Here is a 22,626-nt window from a genome sequence, read left to right on the forward strand (position 1 = left end):
CTCTGCTCCCAGACCTGCCTGCAAGGGGGGAATCACCCAGGCAGCACCAGGAGCTGGCACATCCCTTAGGCTCACCCATCACTGGTCCTGGAGTGGATCTGAGCACAGCACAGAGCACTGCTGGACCCCCCCATTACAAATGCATGACCCTGTTCAAAGGACTAAAGAACAATTTGTGCTGTCAGGCTGCAGGGTGCACATCTACACTCCTGCTTTGGGAGCATCCTGCCAGATCCCAAATGCTCTCCCAAACAAGTGGGCTCAAGAGAGATGTTAGGACTTGAGCTGTTACTGAACCATCCATGCCTGGTCAGAGATGCTGCAAAAAAGAAGTTTGCACTCCAGTAATTGTTCTTTCTCACCCAAATTCAGCAAGTTCAAGAGAAAGCAGCAGCCAAAATGCCTCCCACCCCCTTGTCCCATGCCCAGGGTATGCAGTCTCTCTCCCTCCTTGATGGCAGAAGTCTCATTGCACCAACCCAAAACATTTTGTCCCACAGTTTTGGGGAGATGTTATTGAAAGGACATGCAGGCAAAGCTGCCTGCAAAGCAAAGGGACTCTACAAAATCAGCAGAGACCTGAATCAGCCCCACTTGGACCAAGGACAGCAAAACCAGGCTGAGGCCAGGGGAGCAGCCACCTACGACTCTGTGCCACTGTCACCTCCAGCTCACAACCCTGAGCCAGCACCTATCACCATCCCTTGTGCCACACCTCCAAAGCCCTGGGTGACAGACTGCACAGCCCCAGCCCCCACAGCCCCTTTATCCCCTGTGACCCAGAGCTAACCCCAGCAGCAGAACAGGGACCAACCTGTCTCATGGAGAACTAAACCACAGACCAAGCAAACAACTTATCTCTTATAGCACAGCAGAATTCTCAGGATGCCCTAAGATGCAGTTCCTCCAACACCCACATTTTCTCTGTCTTTACCCCAACTTGGAGGTCCCCACCAAAACCTCAGCAGCACAAATGCTTTGGTGAGGCCCAGCCAGGCCTGTGGATGCTGCCACCAGGAGGATTCTGCTGTTAGGGCAGAATTTGGGGCTGACTCCTGGGAGGGCACCCAGGTGGCTGCACCCCACAGCAGCCTGAGATGCCCAGCAGAGAGCTGTGCCCATTGCCTGCAGAGCAGCACAGCACCTCAAATAAAAACTCCCCACAGCCAGCACAGTGAATAAGATTACAACAAATATAAACTAATGATACAGCTGTCAAGACAGATTAGACTGCACAGTGTAAAAAATTGCAGGGCTGTTTAGTCACAACAATATAAGATTAATTTATCAATACAGCTTATGTGGCACTGGAGAGATAGCAAATTGAATAAGTGAATCTTTTCTACACCTTGCTCAAGGAGGGAGTCTCAGACCTGATGGGTGTATGGGGCTGGATACCAGTGAGGATCTGCAGGCAGCAATCACCCAGCAGGGCTGGTTGGACACAGCCCAGGGAGATCTGCACCTTCATCCCAGGCTTAGGGGATGGCCCATGTGCCACCCAAATGCACAGCTCTGCTCCCACATGCTCCTAAAGGTGCCCACCCTTCTGCAGTACCAGAGTCAAGAGTGATGGTGCTAAACCAGGACATCCAGAAGCTGCTGCTGCTGCAGGCAGGAACCTCCCAGAGCCTTTTCCATGGGCTCCTCCAAGCCCAGCACCCAGTACTGGAGCTGTGTGTGTAGCCTCACCTTCCAGCTCTGTCCCAGTGTCCTGGTGCACACAGGAGCCCCCGGCAGCATCCCCAGCTCTAACACAGCCAAAAACATGTACAGCCACAGCCACCCCTTGGAGGCTAAATCCTGGCAGAACCAGGCAAGCCTGCAGCCCTGAGAACATCTCCCATGGGTCCCCAAAAAACAAGAACCCAACCCAGAGGCCCTCAGGAGGTGCTTCCCTATTTATCCCACAGCTTCTACCCAAAGATGACTTGCACTGGGCCCACATCTTTTCAGATCTCTCATGTGCTGTCATCTGTGGGTTAAAAAATGTGCAAGTAAGTAAATAGGTGCAGCAATAATGAGCCAGGGTTTCGATCTGTGAAGGTGAGAGCACAGCAGCATCTGCCAATATGAAGGAAGCACCCGTTTCTATAAATATTGAAATCCGGTAATTATCATCATTAGAACTAGTTGTGATTTAGCCATAGCTCAATCCCAACAAGTAAGAATGGCATTTATTTGCCACAATTAGAACAGCTAAAAATACCTCCCAAACTTTGCCTGGTTCAGCCCTATCCCAGCAGGCTCAGCTCTGGGCAGGGAGAAATGCAAAGCAGGGGATCACTTGGAGAACCATGCAGGGCTGAAAAACCCCTGTGCTCTCACAGGGAGACCAGGACACCAGCACAAGGCCACCCCATCTTCTAGGAGCCCTTGAGCTCTGGTTCATCCCAGCTAATTCCTGCCCCACAAGGGTGGCTGCTCCCTATGCAAAGCAACATTCCCTCTAGCAAGCTACATTTTCCATACCAAAAGTTTCTTTGCAGCTGCATCAAAAGGCACAGATCTGCTTTAAAAGGCAAGCAGAAAAGCCTGGCTCTACCAAGCCATCCCCCTGGCAGTGGGGGCTATAGCCCTGGTGGCACCCAGATGATCAAACCAGTCTTTGCTGACAGCCATGAGTCTCCTCACCTTGTGGAAACCTTGCAGCCATGCCAAGAGCCTCCACACCTTCAGCATCCCTCCCAACCCCAGCTGAGTGCTGAAGGACTCCTCGAGCTTGGCATGCTGGACAGACAGAAGCTCCTGGAAGACCTCATCCTTCCCAGTTTCTGCAGACAGCTCCTCACACAAAGCCCTGTGAGCAACATCAAGCTGTCCTGTCCTTCCTCTGCAAAGTGACCAGAGAGTCATCACCTTTCCAGAAGCTTTAATCACGAAGGGACTTGGCCATCCACCCTGGGGGACACACAGCATTCCTGCTGCCGCCAGCAGTTTCCCAGACTTTTCCCCAGTGATAAATAAATGCCTTATGAGGTGCAGATAAATATCTCAGGAGGCAGCACCTCAAAGCAGCTACAATCAACTCTCAGCTTCCCATGCAAGCCCACAGTCCAGGAGAAAATCCCCTTCTACTGACACAAATCACTCAGGGCCATCTCCTCGTGCTCCTTCCAAGAGTCCAGATTTTCCCTGAGGAAACGTGCCCAGCCTCCCTGGTCAGGGATGTTCTTTCTGACAGTCACGGTGAATATTCCCCAGCTTATCCCATAATATCTGGAAAGGGCTGTGAAATGGGAGCTCAGTGAGTCTCTGTGTGCGGGGGCGAAGGCGCTGCTGAGCTGCTGCTCCCTGCCAGGTCCCAAATGTCCATCCCAGCCCCTCTGGCCCCCACCTGCTCCCTGCCAGGTCCCAAATGTCCATCCCAGCCCCTCTGGCCCCCACCTGCTCCCTGCCAGGTCCCAAATGCCCATCCCAGCCCCTCTGGCCCCCACCTGCTCCTCCCTGAAATGCCTCCAGGCCTGGGATTTCTCAGCCTCCCTCCACGGGTAATCTGACCCCTCTGCTGCCTCTTTTCCCCTGCTCTGTTTGCTTCTGAACTCTCTCCAATTTGTCAATATTCCCATAATAAGGTGCCTAGAACTGGATTTATTTTTTTTTATTATTATTTTGGGGGTTTCTGTTGTTTTGCTTTGGATTTTTTTTCAGTGAGAATAGCCAGGTTGTAGCTCTGCTCCCACAGCTCCCCCTCTCCCCAAACACAGCCCATCACTGTGAGTTCAGGGCCCCAAGCCAGTTCTCAGTCCATTTGGCAGTGTCCAAGGCAAACTGAACTAATTTTGAGAGTAAGATTTGGTGAGACACTATATCAAATGCTTTGCTAAATCCAAATATATTAGGATTTCCACGTTCTGCTCAGCCACTAATTTTGTGATTCCATCAAAAAGAAAAAGCAATCAGGTTTGTCTGGCAAGATTTATTCTTTCTAAATCCCTGCTGTTATTGCTCATGCTTTCCTTATCCTCTAGTGCTTCACTTTCTTAATACTGCAGGACTGGAAGCGTTTGCTGGAAATTTATTTTTGCTATTTATATGGATTTTGAAAATCTGCCTCTGCTCTCCTCCGCTGCCCCCTGCCTTTCCCACTGCTGTTTAGCATCCCTGTGCTCCCACCAAACACATCATCTCCTCCATCCTCCTCCCAAAGGCAGAGCCCAGCAGCATCATAAGCCCAGTGTTAATACACAGCTCAGACACAAGATACTGGAGAAAAAACTAATAAAAAAAAATGTTTGGCAGCAGGAGAAAGGTCTAAAGGAAACATCCAGCTGAGTCAAGCCCAGGTCCATCACAGAGCATCACCAACAGTTAATATTAATGCCTGAATCAGCCATCCTGAGCATCTCCACGTTTTTCTTGCAAATTTTCTGGCAGCCACACTCAGGGTGATCAGGGAGAGTTGAGCCACAAGTGACACAGGTCAGTGCCTTTCCAGGGGAAACACACACAGTCCATGCTGGGCCAGGGCCAGCACTTCTGTAAACCAAACCCTGAGCCTCTCAGGAAGCTGAGGAGCTCCTCCAGGCCTGGGACTTGCAGAGAAGGCTCAGGAAAGGCTGCACTCCCCTGCTCTAGGCTGGCACCCCACGTTCCCACTCATACCTTGAGGACTGAGGCACTCAGAAAGCCACATCACAAGGCACTCAGATCTCTTCAAGAGTTTTCCTCCCCAGTGAGCCAAGCAGAACCCTCTAAGCCCTGTGTTCCCACAGCAGCTTTGCAGACAGCACCACCCCAAAACACCCCATGGGTGACCCCATCCCCGCTGTGACTGTGCTCCACTGACCTCTGTGGGAGCAGGGCAGAGCTGCCCCTGCATTCCAGGGTATCCCTCACTCCTGCTCCTCAGCAGCTGTGCTGGAGGGCCACTGGTTTCTGCTCACCAGGGTTTAGAAAGACCCAGTGATCTGTACACCAAATGAACCTGCCTGGGTGCCAGCTGCCTGCACACCCTTGGCACACCCCAGCAAAGCAGCAGCACCTCCAGCCTGTACCAGGGACAAGCCATGAGCTCCAGAGAGCCTTTCCCACAGACCCTGACACCTCCCAGCACACCCAGGTCATGGCACTGAGCTGATGCTTGGCTTCCCACACCTCCACCAGGTCAGGTCTCTGTCAGACCCTTTGCCTCAGCTCCTGTGTGTCGCAGACATCTTTTATGAAAAATCCTTTCCTTAGGATTTTTCCTCCTGAGAAGCTGAGAGGCCTCAGGAAAAAAAAATGTAACCAATGGTTATCTGCTGCTGTGGAATGCAACAGGTGCATCTGTGACTGGGCTCATGTGGTTGTTTCTAATTAATGGCCAATCACAGTCAGCTGGCTTGGACTCTGAGACAGAAGCTTTTGTTATCATTCTTAACTATTCTATTCTTAGCCAGCCTTCTGATGAAACCTTTTCTTCTATTCTTTTAGTTTAGTTTTAATGTAATATATATCATAGAATAATAAATCAAGCCTTCTGAAACACGGAGTCAGTTCCTCATCTCTTCCCTTATCCAAGAACCCCTGTGAACACCATCACACCTGTGTGCTGTTTCAGAGGGAAAAAAAAACACAGCATGGTCATCCCAGCAACTCAAGGCTCAGAAACAGGGCATCAGCACCCAGCAGAAGCCCAGGTGACAATTCTCCCTTGCACAAGGGACCTCTGCTGCCCACAGCTCCTTCAGTGAAGGGAGCTTACACAGGGGCATGGTGAAGCTAAGCTACAGCATGACCCCAAGCACTCAAGGGATAAAAGGAGATTTTTCTCTTTACCCCAGCTATTTTTACATCTCAGAAATGTCTCCTATCCCAGGAGCCCTGCTGAGGGCTGGGATACCAACACCCTGCAGTTTACAGCCAGCTGGCTGCAGCCCAGCTGAGGATGACAGCCCAGCCCTGCTTGCAGAGCAAGGATGACCTTCCCCACAGGCAGCCAGGCAAAATGTCCTCCACCAGCTCCCACTGGCAAGGAGCTGATGGGAGGGATTAACCCATCCTGGGACAGCTGCCCTCCATCAGCCCATCCCTCCCCCAGCCTCAGCAGGGCCCACGATTTACAGCACAGGCAGAGCAAGGGGGTCAGCAGTGGAAAACTCATGGGGACAGAGGATTTACAAGGAAGGGCTGGATTCAAGGGAGGCAGAGCAAAGCAGAGGGTGATTTACAGGGTCAGCAGCAATTTACACAGCAGGTAGCACAGGGGAGGCAAGGATTTACAGGGGCAGGGGAGAAGTGCATTTTATGGGGCTTTATTAGGAAATGAGCGTCCCCTTCCCCTGACCACTGTGACCCGGGGAGGGACGTGGGAGCTGATGGATCTCCAAGGAGCCTCCCCCTTCTTCTGGAGGTCACAGACAGGCCACATCAGGGGGAATCATCCCTATCCCAGCATGGCTGCACGTTGCAGCTGTTTTCTGCTTGGCCACAACAACCTCTGGGTCATTCCAGTCTGTCCTTGTCCCACCACCACCCCAGGGCAGCGTTCCAAGGGCAGCCTTGGTGGTCAGTGCCTCCAGGGAGGATCCAAATAAACCCTCAGACAGCTCCTCCTGGAGCTGGGGGCCCTTCCTTCCTCCTGGCAAGCCCCACAGTCCCTCCCTGGTTTCTCCCCCTGCCCAGGCTCAGGGCTGCCAGGCAGGCAGGGCCATGGTCTGCTGTCCCTCCAGCCCCAGGGCCACCAGCACAGACACAAACAAGTCACATCACCCACTCTCCAGTCCCATTTCCCAGCTGCTTCTGGCACCCAGCAGGAGCCAGGGGTTGGGGTCAGCCCCACACATGACCCTGAGCACATCACTTTGGGTTAGCAGGTTCTTTCCCTGTCCCAAAGCATCTGGCTCCCACTCCTGAATTGCAGCAGAGGGACACACTCTTCAGCACACAGCACAAAATGTGAAGGGTGGCAGCATGTTTGGGTCTCCACAAATATCCCAACTCTGGCTGTCCTGAGTTGGCTGGTGCCAGGCTGGGCACAGAGACACAAGGGTTACCCCTGGCCTGCTCACACTGCACAGGAAGCAAAAAAAAGGAAAGAAATTTATAGGAAAAGCTGTCCCAGCACAGCAACTCCACCATGTTGTGACACCACCACTTTGGAGCACACCATGGTCGGTCTCTGCCAGCCCAGGGGGTGACAGCTCAGCTTGGTGTCCAGGAATGAGCCAGGACACACATCCTGCTGCCCCCAGCTCTCCCCTGCCCCTGCTTCCTCTCAGTGGTACAGGGCACAGGCTGCCCCTCCAGAAGTGACATTTGCAGCACATCATGGCCTGGGGACCAAAGCTTCAGCCATGCCAGCTGCAGGGTGCCCCCAGCTCACATCCAGCCCACACCTTGCATGCTCCTGCATTTACTCCCCAAAAAGAGGCTGGCCAAACAAGTGCTGAGGTTGATCCTAAAAGAGCCAAAGAAAGGGGGAAATCACTCAGACATTTCATCTCAGTCTCATTCTCCAGACACTCCCCTATTTTATAATAGATACAGGAGGCCATGTGCTAAACAAGTGCAATCCCTGCAGGACTGCAAAGCCCAAACTCTTGCAGCACTGGGCTGCTCAGCACAGGGGGGCAATTAGGGGGTGCAATGAGACTCATGCCACTGGCAGAGAGAGGGATGGAGGGGACAGCTCCAAGCACTGGCCACAGCCACCCATGGAAGTATCAACACTGCCCTGGCATGGCATAAAAGAGATGAAAATAAAGTTGTGAGCAGCCTACACAAAGCAAGAGAAGTTCCTCTATCTCAGCCTGGACAGCTTTGCAGCCCAGACAGGTCACACCAGGCACTGTCCCAGTGTGTAGGAGCCCAGACAATGTCCCATCCTTTGCAGCTGAGGACTCAGCCCAGAACCAGAGGGTTCTGCTTGGCTCCCACAGATCCTCAGCTGAGACACATGGGGAGCATCCCAAACAAGCTGCTCCCCTTATCCTTGTAAAACTTCCAGAGAGGCACAATAGCAGCACCCAACTCACATCCTCACCAGAACCACAGACAGCAGCAACACCAGTGCCCCCCTCCCACTCCTCCAAAGTTTGACTAAAGCTCAGGAGTATCTTTGCTTTTATAAATCTCTGCCTTTTAATGATGGCTTCAAGGCTCAGAGAAAAAAAGGCCCATTAAACTCACTGAATAAGTTAATGGGGCAGAGAGAATCCATTTCAAAGCCACCCCAGGCTATTTTCCTCTGGAGCTAAAGCCTGAATAAGCAAAAAGGAAAAATTAAAACTGTACAGTGCTTTGCCAATAAATAACCCCCAGTGTAATCTGCTACCAGGCAGGCCTCCATTTGCAGAGATAATAGGATGCAGATCAGCTGCAAACCACCTCCCCTTGCAGGGACCACCACCTTTTGATTGCAATTAGCTGTGCTGAGGCAGGAGCCTCCATCTCCTGCCTGTCCCCTTCCACGTGCCTGGGCAGGAGGGAATGACACATCCTGCAGGAAATGCCAACACCCAGCACTTGGCTCAGCAATTCCCCAACATCAATGCTCCAGGCACACACCCCTGCTTCTCTGCCCCATTTTTCCTGAGCCCTCCCACCCCTTCATCCCTGTCTTCTCCCCCTCCTTCACCAGCAGCACTGTGGGTCCATCCCTCACCCATCAACCAGAGCCCACACACAGCTGCTCCTCCCCAAACACTTAAAAAACAAGTGCATGTCCCAGAGAGCAGGAAAAAAAAATAAAAATCCCTGCTTGTAAACGTTGATCCCACTAGACGCAGTTTGTTTACTATTTAATATTTAAAGATGCTAATTAAGTCTCCAAATAAATAAATCTGTGCTCCCCGTGCCTTTTGAAAGGCAGGGATCCTTCCCTTGGGGCCAGCACATGCTGGGTGCTGGGCACTCTGCCTGGGGCAGAGCTTGAGGGTCCCACCACCATCCCTCTTGGAAGGAAGGGTTACAGGCAGCACCAGGCTGGGAGCATCAGACACATCGAGCCCTGGAGGGGAGCACAGGCAGGGCAGGGCACAGAGAGGAGGATTTGCAGGCAGGGGTGCTCACAGCAGCTCCCCTTAGCTCTGGGATGGGGTCTCAGCTACAAGCAGGGAGCCAAGGGCCAGAGGATGAACCCACAAAGTGCTGGGGTCACAGACACCAACACACATTCCCCACAGCCCACCAGCAGCCAGGGCTGCTCCAGGGACCAGCCACAGACACTCACATCCCTCCCAGAGCCAGGGCAGGGAACCCTCCCAGCTCCTTACCTGAGAACATCCCTGCTCCAGCTCCTCTTCTCCAAACCAACACGCAGAGACTGCTGCCTCCCTCCCACACAGCCCCCCACATCCCTCAGCTCTTCCACCTGATACCTCTTCAGCCTCATTAGGCTCTGCCTCTCCCAAATCCGCTCCAGCTGTATCCTGCACCTTGCCATTAACCCCCACAGTGCCAGCCCTGCACAGTTTCTTGTTGCCCATCCCTGCTCTGGGTGCCCTGCCCTCACTCCTCGGGCTCAGGCTTTGCTTTGGTGCTCCCAGGACACCCTTCAGCACCTGCCCCAGCCTGAAACGAGGGGCACAACACCTCCCAAGGGAGCTGCTCTGATGCTGATTCACTCTGTGCCACTCTGCCCTGTCCCCCTGGACACCAATAAGTCCAGAGCCCATGTGAGGCTCAAAAGAGGAAATAGCCCCGAGCAAGATTCAGCTTCTCTGAGCAGGCACAAAGAGAGCCCCAGGAGGAAGGGATGCTCTCAGCAGGCAGGGGAGCTGGGAGCACACAGCATCCTTCACCCTGTGTCCCACTGAACTTTGCTTGCTCCACAGGCTGCTCAGCAAATGGCTTGGGGGCCTTCACTTTACTTTTCCTGGGAAAATTTTGGCTGGGAGAGCACAGGCAAGGCATGAGACAAAACCAGGATCCACCTCACTGCCTCAGGAACACCCATCCACATCCTGGAGGAAAGAGTTTTGGGGACAAGAGAGATTTTCCCAGCCACAGAGCTCCCCACAGGCAATCCCAGCTGCACTGGGAGGGACACAAGGGATGCCCAAGCTGGCCTTGCCTGCCCGGGCTGGGAACAGGAGGAGGGCAGGCAGCCCAAGGGAGCATTTGCACAGCTGGATCACTGGAGAGCCAGGACTCATTGTTCCCAGCCCAGGTCACTGCACAGCATTTCCATGGAGAGCCTGGGATGGGGGATGAGGCCAGGGCTGCTGCAGGAGCAGAAGGAAAGTCAGCAGCTGTAGGCACCCGAGATCTCCCCCATGTGGCTTCATGTCCTGGCAGGGTCAGGAGTTAGAGCCTGGCATTTCTGCAGCTCAGCTGAGCATTCATATTCCTAATTTATCCTGCCAAAACCCTGAGCGCTCAGGGTCCTCAGCAGCACTCGGATTCCCAGCATCTGCTTGAGCATTTCCACATTAACATTTCCTAGTGGGAACCTCCTGGTGAGAACTAGTTAAGGGACAGCCTTGCAGAACCCAGAAGGATGGGGAGTTCACCATGCTCACATCTGCTCCTACCCACTTTTAAGTCCCCCAGGGACAGTGCAGAGCTGCCAGCAAAGGCACCAGTGCCCTGTCCCCTCCCCAGCATGGAGCTGCAGGCAAGAGGCTGCATGGGCTCAGCCTCTCCCTGCATCCTTCCCTGGGATGCCAGGACCATTTAGCTGTCACTTCAACAAGCACTGGAGTCAGGAATAAGATTGTGCATGTGCTGTCAAACTCCCTTGGGAATCCTTCCTGACCTCTCTGCTCCACTGCTGGGAATTTTGTTTTTAGTTAAAAAGGCAGTTTTTATTTATGCAGACCGAAGCTGGGGGTGATGTCACATGCAGGTACAGGAAGGGCACAGTCACTACCAGGCTCCATTGTCCACCATACCAAAACACTGGGGGGCAGCTGCAGGAAAGCTGGCTGTACACATGGCTCTGGCTTCTCCTTCAGCTCCTCAGCTGCTACAGCACATGAAAACAAGCCAAAAAATGCAGCACATCTTTTCCTGGTGCCACCCTCCCAGGCAAGCCAGCTCTCACACAGAGGGGAACAGGGAAAGCACCCCAGTTCCTTGGGGCCTGGAAACCAGGTGGTACATGGGGATAGGGATACCCAAGGACACAGCACAGCAGGGTTGGTGGAGCTGCCCTGTGAGCTGGGCACTGCTTCCAGTGCAGTGTTCCAAGGGGACTCCAGGGAGATTTTAATCCCCCTTTGTTCAACTGAAGCAAAGGCCAGGCCCTGAGCAGTATCGTGGCTCTAACCCATGGTCCATCTCCCACTCCCCAACACACACACACCCAAATGTTGCCTCTGCCATGATGCTGGGGGCCCATTTGCTGTTGCATTGCAGGACCACAGGGTGTCACAGCCCTTCCACCACGCTGGCAGCCCTTGGCAGTAGCCAGCAGGGAAATAACCAGCCCCTCTTTGGCCCAGCTGCCAGGGGAAACGAGATAATCCCAGGAGCTGCACATGGAGGATGCTACAGGGTCAAGGCCAAATTCCTGCCCTCACTCACCCTTGCTCTGTCTCACACCAGGCTCTTCTCAGCCTTCCTCCCTTGGAGAAGGACATGTGATCTCTTCAGCTCTCTGACCTCCATCCAGCCTGTGCAGCAGAGGTTTAATCAAAGGAGCAAAGAACATTTTACCCACTCTGGAGGCCCTCAGAGACAGCTCTCAGCCTGTGCCCTCTTGTCTCTGCCTCCAGATTTCTCCATGGACCTCTCTCATCTCTGCTAAACACAACAGGACCAACAGAACAGCCTTGTTTATCCCCCCCCCCCTCCATGCTTGGCCTCTCCCTAACCCTGGCCAATGCTGGGCTACAGGATCTCCATCCTCACTCTGCTCCTTGCAGGCCAGCTCCACCACTGCTCCATGCCTCATCTTCCCCACCAGGAACAAGGACAGACCCATCAGAGGCTTCCTGGCAGGATCACAGCCAGAAGTTGGTCACAGAGGGCACATCATGACCCCGAGCAGGCACTGCTTGTCCAGCAGCACCTTCTCACTGCACCTGCTTTGGCTGGGCCAAAAACATTCAAATTGGCTGGGCCAATACTGTCCAAAAAGCTGCAAATTTCCTCAATCCACAGACAGCCTGGGGCTGCATCCTGCAGCACTGCTGGAAGAGCTGTGGGATGGTGGGGATGCACTGACCAGTGCACAGGGAAGAAAGCCACGACCCAGCGACCCACTCAGCCCCTGGGGGACCATCCAACACCAGCGGGTGCCCCCACAGGAATGGGGATGCTGGACCCAAGAGGGGTCCAGCAGCAGGGGCACCCAGAGCAAAGGCTTTCCAGCGTGCCAGCGAGCAGGCAGTGACCCCGAGCAGGGGGGGACAGCGAGCAGGGGGTGACCCCGAGCCCCCGTATTCCCCGGCGCTCCCGCTGCGGCTCGGGACCGGCCGTGCCTGCGCATCCCGCATCCCGCGCATCCCGCATCCCGGAGCCGGGCTGTGCCGCGCATCCCGCATCCCGGAGCCGGCTGTGCCCGCGCATCCCGCATCCCGGAGCCGGCTGTGCCGCGCATCCCGCATCCCGGAGCCGGCTGTGCCGCGCATCCCGCATCCCGGAGCCGGGCTGTCTGCCGCTGTCGCTTGCCCTCTAGCGGCACAGCCGCCTTCAGACGGGAATAGCTGAGCGGAGGAGCCGGGATGAGCCGGGCTCCGGCAGCCCCAGCGGGGCTCACGGGGGGAAGGCTCGGCCGGGCGCTGTGGGACACCCACGGGGATGCTCGCTTGTCACCGCTCCTGCACCAACAACCTCGGTGCGGAGCTTTGGGGGACAACGGGGACAGCCGTGGGGCTGGTGCTGCTTGCATGGCTCTCAGGAACCTGGAGAACCACGTGAGGTGAGCAAGCTGCTGGTCCTCATCTCATGTGGGCACAAAGTGCTGTGATATCCAACCACAAAGTGCAGCCTCTGAGCGAGGAACTCGCCCACAGCACCTCCTCGACAACATCTTTGCTGTGCAGAGGGGAGAGCAAGAGGATTTGGGGAGAGTAGAGCCCACAGGCTGCTGTCAAACACCTGCTTAGAAAGCACCTACAGCACCTGTCGAAACCCCATGTGCAGGAAACACCAAACTCCTGCTATTCCACAGTGCCTGGCAGTAACACTCCGAGTTACAAGCACTAGTAACAGTAACACTCACGTTGGAAGCCTGGCAGGCTTAGGACTTGGTTTATTTCCCACTTGTCAGCAGCCCCCTACATGGGATCCACCAAACCCAGCCATAAACTCCAGGACAACACCAAGCAGGGGCAATTCACCAAGCAGGACAAGCCAGTGTGCCAGGGTGGCACTGGGAAGCAGCACCAGGCACAATCTCTACCTGCAGGGCTCCCCAAAGGTGATCCCATGGGACACCTCAGGGACTCTTTGGGAGGTTCACTGGCAGGGCCCAGCATGGCTGGGTGCATGGCTGGTCACAGGGCTGTGGGAGACCTCGAGCACATGAAGATGCTTTGCTTCCCAGGGGTGAGCTAATAACACAAAGCAGACCCAGAGAGCTTTCCCTGACTGAGCTCTGCAAAAGCCTCCACGGACAGCAAGGCAGGTCCTTCCTCAGTCTCTTCTTCCTCCCATTAAACATCTGTCCTAGACCTGAAACACCTCTGTCTCACCTCTCCAATGTAAGGAGACAAGCCATCAGTCAGAACCAATTCAGACCTCCCCAAAACCTGCAGGACATGAGGACTTGGGACACATCCCATGCACCCTTAAACCATCTGGCCACCACCTCCTCCTGTCAGGCCAGCAGCTCAGGCCCCAGGTTTTGCTCAGAAAAAGTCTGGGAAGTGCTATCAGGCACCAAAATTGTCTCCTTCCTGAAGAAATACCTGACATCACCTGTGCCCGGAAAGTGCCTCTCTCCAGGACTGGTCAGCAGACAGATCGACAGGAAGAGCAGGGCAAGGAGCCAACAGCCAGCCACAGGAAAGGGGGAGGACACAGATCAGTGCTCCTGGCTTAACTCACCTCTAGAACATCAAAACCATATATCTCAGCCCAACTCTTTGTCTCAAATACCTCTGCACCCTTTTCTGTCCTTAAAGCTTGGTGCTGTGCCCGCCTCCCCCATCCTGACATCCTTCAGGATAGATGCTCTGCATGAACAAGAGCCCTGCAAATCCAAGGTGGATTTAATTATGGATCTTTTTGATCGTCTCTGGAGCAGCCAAAGCCTCTGGGACCAGGAGATGGAAAGCTTTGGGAATGCAGAGCCCTTCATCTCTGGAGAGTAGTAGTACACAAGGCACATTGGGCACAACGTGGCTGATTCACAGAGAGGAGAAAAGTTTGTGCCTGCTGTCTGAAGCAGAGCAGTCAATAATTTGAGCACCACAGGAGCCTTTCTCATGGCTGTTTGGGTCACCAAAGCAAGTTCTGCTCCCTCCAGCCCTTCCAGGAAGACGCCTGCCCTTTCTTTCTTGCTTCCTTGCCAGCCACGGGCACCGAGGAGCTTTCCCATGCCCGAGCTCTCTGTGCAGCAGCAGGGAAGGGGTGCTGCTGCTCTGAGCACCCCCTCTCTCTCTCTTCCCCCTCTCCACATGCTGCCAGCTCCCGCGCAGTGAGTGGGGGCTGCGCTGCCGCTCCCCCCGCAGCTCCCGGCGCTGACGTGGCGCTGCCACCCCCGGCCAGCCCCTGGCACGGAGCTGCTGGGACAGCCCAAAGGGAAAGAATGAAAATGCTCTTCTAGCCTATGGAGGAGAGAAAGATGTTTCCTCTTGGCCCTGCCAGTAAGACCCAAAAATCCTGCTCTATAGAGGAACAACCCAACCTCCTCTTGGGTTGCTCTGAATTCATCTCACCTTGTTGAAAGCAGCTAGGAGCTGCACAGATACACCCTAACTATCCACCTATTGAGTGTGTTTTACCATAAGAGCCCCCATTCTGCCCTGGCAAAGCTGGCTAAAGAGCAAGGCTTCATATACCAGGGACATCTCCCTACCTCCAGGGAGCCCAGGGGTGACACACGCAGGCCACCACCGCCTGCCTAGCAGCATCTCCGCAGTGCCATAGCAACAGCTGAGGAGTAGGGAGGCCCAGATGGCAAACTCCTCCGTCTGTCCTTCCCCACGCACGCTGCCGGCGCACGCAGGCGCTGCCCACGCTGCCAGCGGGGTGATGAACCCCCAGCCCGGCCACCCTGCACCCCAACACCCGGCCAGCCCCGTGTGTGCCAGGGCTGGGGACCCTGCTGCCAGGCCCCCACAGTGCCAGGGCTGGGGACCCTCCTGCCAGCCCCCCCAAAGTGCCAGGGCTGGGGACCTGTGCCACAGCAACTCCAGGATCAAAGTTCTGCATCAGAGCTTGCAATGAGTAAAGCCTCATGTCACAGGGGTGAGCGTCTCTGTAAGTCACACCTGGCTGGGGACACAGCAAAGGCCACCCAGTTGTACAGGAAAGGTGATGGCATAGATGTGCCCCGACCCTGTGGTGACCTCTCCTGAAATTGGGAAGGGGAAGAATGACTCCAAACTCAGCCAGGTCCAAGCTGGCTCTCTGGCTAGACAGGGCTGCTGGCAGCTCTCACAGGGATCTGTCTGCAGGGTCCCATCTCCAGGGATGCAACCCAAAATCAGGTAAGTTTTTGGGCATGCTGGGAAAGGGCAGAGAGACATCAGCCAACCCAACCTCCTCCTCAGAGCAGGAGCCTCCTGCCTTTCCCCTGCCTCACCACTGACCTGGCACCACCTGGATTTGCAGGGCTGTGTGTTACTGTCCCCTTCAGCCCAGCCAGGGCAGGAGCCACCCAGCCCTGACTTTTACCAAAAGGAGGATGTGTGGGAAGCCAGAAGCGCCACCAATTGAAGCAAAAGCCATTCCTTTGAAGGGTGCAACAGATGGTGGGGTATCACACTGAGGTACCCACAGGGCTGGCCTGCCCCACCATCCTCCTTGGGCAGCACTACAGCCTGGCTGTCCCCTGCTCCTCTTCTGTTGTCCTCACCTCACAGGGTCTCAACAGCCCCTGGAAAGTGATATAAACCCAAAACTCCTGATGGCTCCACCCAGTGCTGGCTTGGGGTGGGCTGGCATGGAAGGGTCTTGCCCTCCCTCGAGGGGGCAACATGGACAAGCCCTCCAAGATGGCTATGTTGGTTTTTTAACCAGCTCTCTGAGTGGGCTCTGGCAGTCTCTCATCAGCAACGTTCAAGCCCTGATTTGGAAGCTGAGCTCTCTTTTGGATGTGAATAAGGCTCTGCCTGGTCGCAGGGTTGTTTCACCACCCCACACTCCATTTGCTTTTTCACCAGCTACAAGATGGAGCAGGGACCACCACCTTCCCTGGGCCTGTGGGGAGGTTCCAGCTGGGGCACTGCATCCCTCAGCCACTGGGACAGGACTGAGCCTCCCCTGCTCACCCCCAGCCCAGGGGGAGAAGGTGCTTTTGCCCCCTGGCTGCCCACAAGCTGCCTAAAGAGGCCAAGTCCCCTGTGAGCATGGCAAGCAGGGGGAAAACACTGCTCCTTGCCCAGCTGAATCAGACTCATGTGCCAGCAGTGATTCAGCCATGACCAGGCTGGGCTTCTAGGCACCCTCACCCCAACATCCATGATGATGTCAGGGCTGGCAAGGAGAGGCCTGACATCAGCCTGGAAGGGTGCAGGACCTGATGCCTTCCACACAGGAGCATGAACATGGTTCAAGTCTGGCTCCCAGCAGTGACCCCTTTGCTGGGAACCATCCCTGCCACATAAATCAACCCTCTGCTCCCATAAGTATCCCCTATAAACCACCACTGCCTCCCCAGTGAGCACAGACCCTTGTGGAAAGTTTTCATTTGTGCACAGTCTCAGCTCCTGAGAGCATTTTGGGGTTCACCCCAGCCCTGTGCCTCAGCCCTCCCAAGCCCAAAAAGGGAGGCACGGGTCCAGCAGAGATGCAGGGGGTGGAGGAATGTGCTTTGCTCACTGTGAAGCAGAGAGGCATATGAATTCCAGCAAAAACTGGCACCTTCTTCTCCTTCCCCAACTTAGGAGAAGCTCCTTTCCAAAAACAATACCCAATATCTGTTTCTGGAGCTGTCCATTTTTTTTTCCCCCCACTCCTTTTTACAGACTGCTTATCAGCATTTTTCATTTTCAAAGCAGCAAAGACATTTTCTGGGCACAAAGCACTCGTGTAATACTACCTCTCCCAGCAGTTCAGATGTCTGTGCATCTGACAACGCACAGTCGCTCACGCTGGTGGCTTCCAAACCCTTCCCTGCCTTTCCTGCTACTCCCCGGCCCCCAAAGGGTTAAAACTAAACCACAACAAACAGCGAGCACAGGGGAAAAACACGAGTTTCTCCGACTTCCCCAGCATCACCCTCAACCCTCCAGCATCACAGGGAAAACACTCCAGCACCACGACGCAGGATAAATATGGGGCAATTGGAAGGGGAGTGTTACATTAGCTCCCCCCATCTACTTTCCCCATTCCTGCTGTTCTTATGGAGGTTTGCTGGGAAGGGGGGAGACAGGGCTGTGGATTCAGGGTCAGTGACCTGCTGAAAACCTGCCTGGGCATCGCATGGACCCGTAAGCAAACGGGGAAAGCAGCTCCCGTCATCTTTACCCAGCAAAGGTGATGAGCAGAGCTGCGAGAGAGGCACTGCAATTACTCCATGGCTCTGCTGCAATTGCACTGTGACCAAATAAAACAGCCTCAGGAAGAGACCCAAAGCCCTCTCCCTCCATGCAACCACACCATCGAGGTGAAAAAAATTAAATAAATAACCCTCCATTACTCATTTCAAACCTTGCTGCATTTCACTGCCAGAATAAAGGATTCCACCTCTTCTCTGCTCAACTCCCACTGGCAACTTGCTCTGGGGGCTACATTTCCCTAAATGCTCACATTTCAATTAGCATTAGAATAATGAAATGGCTCAGAGTTCATCTCACCCAAAAATGTACTGGAAAATAAAGAGCAGAGATTGGAAGCAATGAGGAATTTTTTTTTTTCACACACACACCAAGAGCATGATGGATTCAGAAGAGGGAAATATATTCCTTTCTCGACTCCACACTGATGAGATTAACATGGGCTTTGCTAACTGCCTCTCCAAACAAGGATAATGCAACTTCAAGTTGATTTTCCAGATAAACAAGCATGCAAACAAACGCAAAGTGCTCAACTAAAAATATCTCGCTGCTCCGATGCTTCTCCCCACCGCCGCCACCACCCCGAACCTAAAACACACAAATCCTATCGCGGCACCACGACGAGTTACAAAATTACAACAATGTGAATTAAATAAGCTACTTAAGGAACATCTCACTGTCCTATTTTTATTTTTTTTCTCTCCTCTTAAAAATGCAAAACCGCAGATCCCCTGATACACTCAGCCAGGGCAGGGAAGGGAGCATTTTCTGATGTGGGGATGTAAAAAATAATGACATTTTAACTGGATGCAAAGTCTCAAGAAAGAAAAAGCAGTTCAGAACTTGCTTTTCTCGCCCAATTTGGGTGAATATGTGGCGGTGTGTGGCTGTGGCGTCCCCGTTCCCCTTGCAGAAGCAAACAGTTAAAGGAAGCAGCAGCTTTAGCATCTTTTGCCTGCTGCTCTCTCTCCTGCTAAGGAATCAGATCCCATTTACTTTATTCCTCTTAAGCCTTGGCCAAACTGTTGCTGGGCTTTTTATGGTGGGTTTTTTTCTAGGGGGGATGGGGTAAGGGAAAAGGCAGATCTGCATCCTGTGCCCGGGGAGCCGGGCTGAGCCCAGGCAGCGCAGCGATGCCGGGGGCACCTGAGCCCCGCACGGGCAGCGCAGCCCGCACCCTGCCGAGGAGGGGGAGCCCTGGGGGACCCCCACTTACATGGAAGTGATGTTCCTTGAGATGTCCGTGATGTTGATGCTCGTGTTGCCATTGCTGCTACCTGAATCCTGGCCTTCCAAGAGAGGGAAGAGGTTCCCATCATCCGGCTTCTTGCAATTGATGTCTGTCTTGCTGCAAAGACAATTAGCAGGGCAAGCCAGCACCGAAAGCAGATAGTCTCCCCAAATGCTCCAGAGCAAAAAAACCCTCCAGAAAGTGCACTTGGTAGGGCAAAGAGAGACATCCATCTCCGATTGCTGCTTCTAAAAAAGAGGAGGAGGAGGAAAGGGGGGATGGAGGGAGGGGAAGGGGGGGAAAGGGGGAAGGAAACAAAGACAGAGGGAGGAAAAAGAAAAAAAAAAAACAACCAAAAAAAAAAAAAACAACAACAACAACAAAACCTCAAGCGATCAGCTGCAAAAATCCTCCAGCAGATGAAATCATGCTGGCAGCTGGCTGGGAGAGGCTGTAATTCCCGCTAGGGCAGCGGCCGCGGCCGCGGGCGGGGATGGATGCATGCCGGCCCGGCCGCCCGCCGCTCCCGCAGCCGCTCCGGAGGATCGCAACGGGAGGCTGGGGAGGGAGGGATGGGAGGGGAGGAAGGGAGGGAGAGAGAGAAGCAGCCGGGGAAATAAATAAATAACAAAAACGGTGCGAAAGTCACCAAGTCCCACCTACTGGGCAGAATTAAAATTGACACACCTGCAAAAAAAACAGACAGAGGGAGAGGAGAGGAGGGGGCGATCTCCCCTTCCCATCTCTTCCCTCCCTCCCCCGGCCTGGCCAGCCCTGCTGCGGCGGGCACAAAAAGCAGGGGAGGAGGAAGAGGAGGAGGAAGGCTTGCAAAGAGAACCGGGCTCCGCAATAAAAAGGATTCCCCACCCCCCTCCCTCTCCGCTAAAAATCAGTGGAGGAGGAGGAGGGGGGAGAGAGGGGAAAAACCCCACTGCTGGAGCCCGGCTCAGCCCCGGGAGCGGAGGAAAAGTTGAAGCTGGGGTTAAATTTGTGGTGGGGGAGAGCAGAGGGGCTTTGGCTCGGCTCCTGCTTTCTCAAGCTCTTTTGGAGGACGATGCTGCCTTTCGCTGGGTTGTTGGGTGGGTTTCCCCCCCCTCCTCCGCCAACCCGGACATAAGGGTGGAGAGGAGAGAGAGATTAAACTGAACTGGAAGAGAATAAAAGCCAGTGTGGATTACAGCAATTTAAATGTTTTTTTTTTTTTTCTTCTTTGGAGGATCCTAGCGAGAGAGGCAGATCAGACGGCTGGGTGTGAAAAAAGCGACTGAAGAGCATCCAGGAAGGACTTTCTAGAAAAGATGCAAACCCCCCCCAAGCCCCTAAAAAATGCATCGGGGACCAAGCTGGCTGCCGGGAAGCGCAGGCAGGAGCACCCACGGTCGGGGCTCCCGTCCTCCCTCCCCTGGCTTCCCCCTTCCCTCCTGCAGCAGATTCTGCAATCAGACATGCAAAAAAAAAAAAAAAAAAAAAAAAAATCCTGAAAGAGGAAGACTGAAGTGTTGAAAAGGCTGAGCTCAGAGCGCCGAAATGGCATCAGGAGAGCAGTGAGTGCGAGCTGAACAGCAGAGCGAATTAAGATGCATGGTGCATTTTTGGCAAGCACAAACCCAAGCAGATCAGAGCTCTGCTTAATTTGCTCTGCTTTTCCACAGCGCTTTTCTGCATGCCTTTTTTTTTTTTTTTTTCTCTCCTCCTCTCCCCAATAGTTTCATGTCTCTGCTCCTCTGCACAGACACACAGCAATAAAGGGATGGTGCTGCAGGCAGGAGCACGGGCAAAGGGAGGAATTACAGGTGTAGGACTCCACATATTTCAAGGGTCTACTTCTGGCAGCAAAGTGCTTTGCACAAGGAGGAGAGACAGCACCGGCTGAGCCAACACCTTCAGACTCTGATACGCACCCAGAACCATCTCCTGTGCTGGAAGGGGCTTCGGGATTTGGAGGGAAAAAGGGAAAAACTCCACCACACCGAGAGGATTTGCAAGCGGGATTGGTGCACCCAGGGCCCCCTGCAGGGAGCCTGTGCCCGTGGGACACGGGCAGGGCCCCTGCTTGGGCAAGTCCTCAGCCACTGCTGCCCAGCCGTGCCAGGAGCCCCGGGAATGGCAGAGATGTGCAAGGAGCTGCTCATTCCAGGGCATCAGTCCTGCTCCCAGGGGGTCTTCTGGGGTGCCAGGAATTTCACCAGGGCTGCTCCTGCCAGGGCTCCCAGGGGAAGCAGGTGTATTGAGCTAGAGAAGAAATAGAGAGGTGGGAGGGCTGTTTTCTCCCTGAGCCCCACCTCTTCTGAATTACCAAAGTGAAACACCTGGAGCAGAAGAGGTCACTGGCACTGCAAGAAAGAGGAGCACAGGGGAGAATTTTGTAGATTCCCACTCCCATGAGAAGCATCTCCCTTCCAGAACACCAGAGAGGAAAACACTCAGGTGTGTTTTCTACTCCCTGCCTCAGTTTCCCCACCTGTATCAGAGAGATGCCATTCTTGTGGCTCAGCCCTGTGACCAGACTGCAGAGGACACTGTTGGGGTACCATGTCATATTCCCCTGCCCATGGGGAACACCAGGCACCCCACAATGCCCACTCAGCATGTGGGCTCATCCCCCAGCAGCACCAATGATGCCACACTGCCCCCAAAACCAGTGCCCAGGATGACACCAGGGCTTCCTTTAAACTGCAGCTGGTGTGAGGTCACAGACTCCTTGTGGCACTTGACATCCATCACCCCATCCCATATAAAACCAGTGTGAGGCCATCAGCATACCCTGGCATGTCACCACGGGGTAAAGTCACAGGTGGGGACACATGCAGGGGGCACACACCCACCCTGGGGACCCACTGCAGTCCTGCTAGGCTCTCTTGTGGGCAGATCAGCACTGGGACCTGCAGGAAGCCACTGTCACCTGCAGGAAGTGCTGTCACCTGGAGGTGCCAGGGTGGCACTGCTTGGCCAGGGCTGCACACATGAGCACCCTGTCCCTCTGTCCCCCAGGGCATGGGGTCACCCCTTGGCAGAGTACAACGGCTAGCAAAGCACAAACACAGTCAGAGAGATTTTCAGGTCTAGTTACCAGCGTTGCCCTCTGCTTGCAAAGCCGAGGTTTAACCCACAGAATGCTGTGGGGGTGTCTCAGGTCGGCTGTCCTGGCTGTGGGGACACAGGAGCCCACCCACCCCGTGACTTTCCCACCCCACTCTGCCACCTGGTGTCAGGCAGGCCCTGCTTCAGCAGCTGATGAGAAGGGTTTGTGCCAAGCCTCATCTTCCTCTGTCACCAACAGATAAATCTGAGGAAACGTGGCCAGGCAAAGCAGGGGAATGGGACGAGCAGAGCCCCCAGCTGGGTGCCCGAGGGCAGGGGGAAGGTAGGCAGGAGAAAGAAATTCAGGGGTTGTTCCTTCTTGCTGGTGCTGGCTGCCAGGGGGATCGGTGAGTGACAGCAAAGTCCCTGCCACAGAGGGAAGATGAGCCACCCCCTTGCTCAAAGCCCCTGGTCCTGTTCCCCTGCCCAAAGCCAGCACCCCTCACTGTGCATGGGCAGAGAGGAGCTGCTGCCCAGTGCTGCCATTGGCACACCCTGACCCCAAAGAGGATGGGGATAGCTGGGAGCTGCCCGTGGTGGGAACACACCATTCCTGCCTCCAACCCTGCCTCCATCCCTCACTCCTGTCCCTGTGGAAGAGGGAGGCAGGAGCAGGGCATGAGTGATGGGGCTGTCAGAGCACAGAGATGGTATCTCGAGCAGAGGCCTTGCTGCTGTTGCTGTGAGGGATGCTGGCAAATTGCTCTTTCAAGAAGCATCTCCATGAAGGATGAAATCAGTGCTTCCTGTGAGAACTTTGCCCCACAGGGGCTCTGG

General features: G+C 54.5%; 1 protein-coding gene across 3 annotated transcripts in view; it reads right to left on the reverse strand.

Annotated features, from left to right (window-relative positions):
• Positions 1-19,625, reverse strand: part of NTRK3 (neurotrophic receptor tyrosine kinase 3) — a 218,672-nt gene extending 199,047 nt beyond the window's left edge. Inside the window, exon 1 of one of the 3 annotated variants that reach the window (XM_077185417.1) lies at positions 18,754-19,625. In XM_077185417.1, the coding sequence (XP_077041532.1) occupies positions 18,754-19,001 (248 nt within the window). In that variant the 5' untranslated portion in view covers positions 19,002-19,625. The remainder of the gene's footprint in view (positions 1-18,753) is intronic. The other 2 variants (XM_054642288.2, XM_054642289.2) reach the window with 2 other exon arrangements.
• Between the last annotated feature and the right edge of the window lie 3,001 nt (positions 19,626-22,626).

This window comes from Agelaius phoeniceus, chromosome 13 (genome assembly GCF_051311805.1).
Source record: "Agelaius phoeniceus isolate bAgePho1 chromosome 13, bAgePho1.hap1, whole genome shotgun sequence".
Lineage (NCBI taxonomy): Eukaryota > Metazoa > Chordata > Aves > Passeriformes > Icteridae > Agelaius > Agelaius phoeniceus.